At 34.0% G+C, this 7,289-nt stretch overlaps 1 protein-coding gene across 1 annotated transcript; it reads left to right on the top strand.

Moving 5' to 3' along the window:
• The first annotated feature begins 4,765 nt into the window (after nt 1-4,765).
• LOC117933222 (rust resistance kinase Lr10-like) lies at nt 4,766-7,057 on the top strand. The gene is made up of 3 exons (XM_034854611.1): nt 4,766-5,441; nt 5,517-5,519; nt 5,943-7,057. Exons 1-3 carry the CDS (start codon nt 4,766-4,768, stop codon nt 7,055-7,057), a joined length of 1,794 nt encoding a protein of 597 aa, XP_034710502.1.
• The last annotated feature ends 232 nt before the right edge of the window (nt 7,058-7,289 follow it).

Genomic DNA, 7,289 nt, shown 5'->3' with positions numbered 1-7,289 from the left:
GAGTACCGATTTTAGTTAGTCTTAGGGTATTTAGAATGTGGGGTCAAATAAGATCAACTTGAGTTCCATAACTCAGGGTTGCATCCGTATCCTAACTTTTAATATTTTATTCCATTACTGAAATACCAAATAGATACATAAACATCAAAATTGGGTTTAAGTATAGGATTTAGGCCTTTATCACTCTATGTAGATTTGTATTAGAGTAGATAACAATAGCAAAACCTTAGATAACTAGAGATCAAGAATTACCAAGAATCTCTTGTATCAAGGAATAAGCTATTGTACCATCCCCTAATTCAAACTAACATTAGAGGATATCTTTTTTGTCATCTATTATGCCTCAACCCTTCATCCATTTTATTTTTAGTTTGATTTTACCCATTGTTTTCCTTTGGCTCTAACCCTAGGTTTTCATGTTTCACACCCTAAGATGGCTTTTTGGCCTCTCATGGTGGTGATTTCATTCACAAAAGAACCATTCTTGAATAAAATAAATTAGAAACAATTGATTAAAATAAAGAAAACAAACTGAGAATCTTCAATATCGTCTTCTCCCCCCAAGAAGATCCAAGAACATCCAATAATCCCTGAACTCCTAAAAAAGAACTCTAATGCCCTATTTATAGACTAAAAGTTAAGTTGACACGTGGCAAGATCCTATAGAGCATGTAAATTCTTCTTTTCCAAATCAAGGGCTCTCAATAAAAGTTATAAAAATTTGAGTCACGGGAAAATTTAGTGAAAAAATGTTAATTTTGCATGATAAGGCTCCATTTCTTATGGTCATGCAAATTATAAATGGATTGACAACATTCCAACGTCATTCTAGAGCGCATTTGGCATAATCGTGCGAAAATTTGTATGTTCATGTGAAATTGATTTCCATAGGTTTTTGAGCTACTGCAAAAGTGATCTCTTTGGTCAATTTCACACATTCATGCGAAGTTTTGCATGTTCATGCGAAACTAACACTCATTTGATTTTTTTTTTCATAGTTCTCTTTAATCATCCATATCTTGCTCGTTTCAACTTTGATTTATGTATTGTTTAAAAAGTTGGATTCCTGTCTTCTCGAGCTTCGAAACGATATATAGCATGCCCAAAAATGTCTTGGGAAGTACTCCAACTTTCATCTCAAAGTCATCATATATGTTGTTGCCAAATTTTGAGTTCTAATTAGAATATATGAACTTCAAGCCACATTTTTTAACCTTCTTTCTCATGTTTACTTGCTCTCCAATTCTTTCCACAACCTTCATTTCTCATCTCTCATACTATGAATTGCTCTACTTTCATTTTTTGAAACTTTCCTCATGCTTCACACTCTTGGAGCTTTTTCTAAGTATATCTAGTCTCTTCTCTACCATGATTGAGAATGATTTCTTCAACTTGCATAATTTTCATCCTTTAAACTTGAGATTTAGCTCAAGATATATGTTAGATCCATGGCTAGGGTCTTAGCAACAATTGATACGGTTTTTATCTCTAGATCTATGGTTATTAATGGTTTTTTTATTGCCATGTTTTTGTTGAGTGTAGATCTAGATATCCTTATGATAGTTTTACATGTATCCTAACAGTCTAGGGCTTGGAATGGAGTAATCCAGAGATTTTAACAATTGGTATAAAAGCCCTAGGTTAGGAAAAAACATGTTAGATCCATTTTAAGGGGTGCTCACTTTATTTTGTAGGTTTACATCCCATGGCCTGAAGGGATGCATGCATAAATGTTCTTGATGAATGTTATGGATGTTTAAAATTTTCATTCTCTTAGATTGGGCTGTAAGCTTTGTGTTTAGGAACATAGGATTTTTATGTTCAAATGTAAAAATAATTTTTGTTCATAGATGGGTTGTAAGCTCCAGTTTTTAGGAGCATGAGTTTTTTCATCCTACATAAAAAAATGATTTTTATTCATTTATGATGACCCATGAGTAGAGATCAAAGGTTCTATGCATTTAAGAACATCCTCAGTGGAGAAACCGATTTACAAAGGTGAGTTTTTAGGTGGAAAAGTGATTGAAAAGGGTGGAGAAAGCTTCTCAAGTATGCAATTGTAGGCGACAACACTTAAGCGTTGAAATTAGTGCTCAAGATGCCTATAGCACTCAAGCACTCATTGAATGCTCAAGAGGGATGCTTAAGCACTCCAAAGTGGTTCTAATGATCTTTAAGCATTTTTGCTCTTGGTAGTAGAAACATGATAGATTTAGAGCATTTTAGGATTTTTTTTTTTTAAATATGTCTCCTAACCCTATTTTTGGTTATAGGGTTATTTTGGAAAAATTTTGATTTTTGTGATTCCAAATTATGTTTACCAAAATTTGTGATAGGATCCATAAAGGTCATAGGTAAATATTTGTTTATTTCCTTATTTTTATAAGTAAAATATTTTAGAATTCTTAATGAAAAATAAATTTTCATGAGGAGTTATTTTCCAAAATTATTTATTGAAAATTGGAAGTTGCTAATTTAGGTTGCTAGATATTCCTTTTGAACAATCCTTGTGGTTTGGATTGGTGATTCTCTTGACTTTCCTCCCTAAGAGAGGGAGAATGACACCTAGGTGGTCCTCCAAGCTCTTCTCCCTAAGAGAAGGAGGATAACACCAAGGGTTCTTTAGGCTTTCTCCCTAAGAGAAGAACAATATTGGATAACGAAAGTTCAAGGAAAAGGAATGAGGGAGTAATTCCTTTTTAGTACAAGTCTTCTAATTTAGAAAAACAAATAAATAATTTGGAAAATCTCGTGATATAGAATTTATTATAAAAATATTTAGCAAAATGGTCTTGAAAGTTTTTGCTAATTTTTAATGGAATAAATTATTATGAAAATGAAATTCTATGTTTAAGAATATTTATTAAATTGGAAAAGAGTGGAAATAAAGAAAGTAAATATTATGAGGAATTTTGAAAATCAGAGCTAAAATTCATTTCTAACTTTATTTGGATTTAAAATATTTTCCTTAAAAGTAATTTTGAGAATCCTTGAAGAATTTAAATTTTTTACTTGGATAATGTGCTCTCAAAGTTTCAAAATCTCATAAATTGGAAATTTGTTTCTTAAACTAGAGTTTTCAATTTAAAAATAAATATTTTTAAAATTTTCATTAGAGATAATTATCAAATGGATTTAAGCAAACTTAGTAATTTGATGAAAATCTCCTTAAAAAATAAATTAAAACTACCAGATATGCTTTCCAACTTTCCTAAATATTAATTTTTAATTAAAGAAATATTCCAAGGTTAAGACTCCAAATATGACGTCTAAAAATCTCCCTAAATATTAACTTTGATTAAGAAATAATATTTGTAAGAAATAAATAAAACTATCCAAATATGCATCTTCTAACCCTTATAAATAGAGAACGTTAAAAAACATACACAAGATAGAAAAGAAGAGACTTCCACACTTGAGAAGAGTTGAAGAAAGTTACCCTCGAGTATCGAAGGAGTTCTTCAAGTTTTGAAGATATGAAAATCAAGCCTTTAAAGATTTGAATATCAACTCTTCAAAGATTTAAAGATCAAGCTTTTGAAGGTTTGAGAATCAAGCTTTCAACAAGCCTTTCATGATTTGAAGACCAAGCCTTCAAAGATTTGAAGATCAAACCTTCCAAGATTCAAAGATCATACCTTCAAAGATCTAAAGACCAAGTTTAAAGCATCTTCAATCCGAGATCAAACATTCACGCCCTTGGTGAACTGTTGGCTATACAAAAGTCGAAGCCCAAGTTAAAGACAAGCTAAAGTCCAAGCCTAAGCTAAGCCTAAGACAGGCCCAAGCCCAAAGGTCCAAGCCAAAACTTAAGACAAGCTAGAGTTCAAGTCCAAGACAAGTTAAAGTTGAAGCCCAAGCTCAAGACGAGGTAGGGTCTAAACCAAACCAAGGCTCGACTAAAGCTTAAGAAGAATCAAAGAACATACTAGAGACTATTTCTAACTTCATAAATAAAGTTTACAATTTTATCTACAATTTTCTTATTAGAAAATTTTGTGTACACCTAGCAACTACTACTCTAATGGTGTAGTTATGGTAATTGATCTCCTCAACATGGTATTTGCCTTAAAAGATTGCATGGTTGATTCCACAAACCAATTCATATGCCGGATCAGGATAACCAAAGCTGGGCTTACCACCTTTTAATTGAAAAAGGTTGGTGATGTTTCGAATATCTCCGTGAGAAGAGAGCCTGCAGGGCTGGTTTTCACTAGCATCACAAAATGAAAGAAAACAGACATGGAGGAGTGTTATGGGGCCTGCTCCCACAAGTTTTACTTCTCTCACCATCATAAGTTCAGATTCAGAAAGAGAAGCTGCATGCCTTGGTTTTGGGCATCCCCGAGTTTCAGAAGAAGATAAAATTACATCCCAAAGGGCTAAGCCAGCTTAGAGTTCAACTTTCTTTGACTATGCATTGGTGTCACAATCAACTACCCAAAATCTTTGATTTTTTTTCCCCTCATCATATTTGGCCGGCCGGGTCATCATCAATGTACAACCACAACTAAGTACATTGGAGTTGTCAGCAAACCTTGTCCATGTAGCAAATATCAAGGAAGTTTACCGCATGCTTCTCATTGTAGGAGTCAAGCTGTCTAAAGTGAAGCAAGGGGCATAGGATCATCTCCTTTTCCCTTTCTAGTTCATTTTGGAATTGAATATATAGGAGTTCTTACCTTCAAAAATACAAAAACATTGAATCAATAAGAAAGGCTGGAGGAACAGACCAAAAGCTATGGGGATGAGAAATTGCTTAAAAATGGTCATCTCTTTGTTTCTGTTCTTGTTTATGAGATGGTTTGTAGAGATTGGAGCCAGCCAAGATGAGTGCAAGGTATCAAGCTGCAGCAACCATGGCCCAGTTATCAGGTTCCCCTTCCGGCTAAAAGACCAGCCATATAATTGTGGCTATCCCGGGTTTGAGATATCTTGTATAGAAAAGAAGCAGACCATCCTAGAGCTGCCATATTCCGTAAGCCTTTCAGTGAAGAAGATAAATTACAACTCTCAGGAGATTATCGTCCATGACCCAGATTTTTGCCTTCAAAGACAGCTTCAAAACCTTACTTTGTCTGCCTCTCCCTTCCAGTTCAAACTTGCAAGTTCCAACTACCTAGTTGACTACACCTTCTTCAATTGTTCCTCAAAAAAAACACATTCAAATTATTTTTTGTCCATCCCTTGCACCGTTCTCCTCAGCAACCCAGTCTATGCTGTTGATTCTGACAAAATTCTTGAATTCATGGACCTATCCTCTTGCCACAAGATTTACGACGTTATTCTCCCAGAAGATTTATTTAATGGACAAAATTATTTTTCCTTAACATGGTCAGAATTGATATGTGGAAACTGCGAAAGAGAAGGTAAGAGATGCAGACTGAAGAGCAATGTTGGCAAAGAACCTGAAACTGAATGTATTGATAAGCAAGCAAAAGGTACTGTATGAATTCATCCCTCTATAATAGATCTGCTTCCTCTGTGCTATTTTCTGATCATACTACTTACTTTAGGGGGTTTCGTTTGTTGTAGATAAATTATATATGAATTGGATCTTGAAAATATCAAAGCAGAAGAAAAAACAATAGCAGAAGAGGAAGGAAAATATAACAATAAATAAGATAAATTTTTTTCTTTTCTTTGACTTTGCATTTTATTTTTATTATTATTTTCTTAACTTAGGATTGGACCAGTGTGGTAGATCCATGGTGATCACTATGACACACATAGTAGTGATGAGAGGGGCTTCCCAAGCTTAACAATCTAATATTTGTATTATTTTCCTTACAGGTGTATCAAAAAACAAACTGGTTACAGGTGACTTTCTACTCACTCATACTTCCTTTTGATTAAGGATTAGTAAGAGAGAAAAGATTACTATTTAATTCTTTTTGCATTTATTTAGAAAACCCTTTTTTTTCTTTTCTGATCACATGCAGCGGTAATCCTCAGTTTCTGTCTTCTGGTGCTTCTTGTCATCAGACTCTATCATGTGTATAGCTCAGACAAATTAGAAAGAGAGAATACAAAAAAGATAGAACAGTTTTTAGAAGACTATAAAGCTCTCAAGCCCTCAAGATACTCCTACGCTGATGTTAAGAAGATTACAAATCATTTCAAGGAAAAATTGGGTCAAGGCGGTTATGGAACTGTGTATAAAGGAAGGCTTTCTAGTGAAGTTCTTGTTGCAGTAAAGATCCTAAACAATTCAAAAGAAAATGGAGAAGAGTTCATTAATGAAGTGGGAACAATGGGTAGGATCCATCATGTCAATGTGGTTCGCTTGGTTGGATTTTGTGCTGATGGGGTTAATCGAGCTTTAATTTATGAGTTCTTACCAAATGAGTCTTTGGAGAAGTATATATTTTCAAAATCTGTCAAGGATTGTTCACTTAGGTGGGAGCTGCTTCAAAATATTGCTTTAGGCATAGCCAAAGGAATTGAGTATCTTCACCAAGGTTGTGACAAAAGAATTCTCCATTTTGATATCAAACCTCATAATATTTTGCTTGATCAAAACTTCAATCCAAAAATCTCTGATTTTGGTCTAGCCAAATTGTGTTCCAAGGAACAAAGTGCAGTTTCAATGACAACAGCAAGAGGGACCATGGGCTATATTGCACCAGAAGTATTATCAAGGAACTTTGGAAACGTGTCCTATAAGTCAGATATTTATAGTTTTGGAATGTTGCTATTGGAAATGGTAGGAGGAAGGAAGAATATTGATGTCACAATGGAGAAGGCTAACCAAGTATACTTCCCAGAATGGGTTTATAACCAGTTAGATAAGGGGGAAGAGGTGTGTATTCGAATTGAGGAAGAAGGAGACATTAAAATTGCAAAGAAGCTAACAATTGTGGGACTTTGGTGCATTCAATGGTGTCCAATAGATCGCCCTTCCATAAAAGTTGTGATTCAAATGTTGGAAGGAGGAGACAAGTTAACCATGCCACCCAACCCTTTTGCTTCCATAGATTCAACAAGAACAAACATTAGAAGGCGTAAAAAATCTCTTCAACAAGAGTTGGCAGTCATCTCAGAATTAATAGAGTGAAAACTAATTTATCCTTTTTATTACTATGAGCATGCAGCCTAGATATTAACCATGTTGTACTCATCCATCCATGTAAGGTTATTGTTGCTATTTAGATAATATTGTTTGTCAAAGAGATTTTTTCCTAAACAAAAATATAATAAATGGACAGGAGAATTAATAAGTGGCTTTAAGAGAACTTATGGATTGGCTTTATATCGAAGGTACTTCATAGGAAAAATCATCATGATTT

Source organism: Vitis riparia, chromosome 16 (assembly GCF_004353265.1).
Source record: "Vitis riparia cultivar Riparia Gloire de Montpellier isolate 1030 chromosome 16, EGFV_Vit.rip_1.0, whole genome shotgun sequence".
NCBI lineage: Eukaryota > Viridiplantae > Streptophyta > Magnoliopsida > Vitales > Vitaceae > Vitis > Vitis riparia.
The sequence above is the reverse complement of the archived record's forward strand: the minus strand, read 5'-3'. Positions and strand labels throughout refer to the sequence as shown.

Bases quoted from the DNA above. Each gene is read 5' to 3' on its own strand.
- LOC117933222 (XM_034854611.1), top strand. From the start codon at position 4,766: ATGGTCATCTCTTTGTTTCTGTTCTTGTTTATGAGATGGTTTGTAGAG.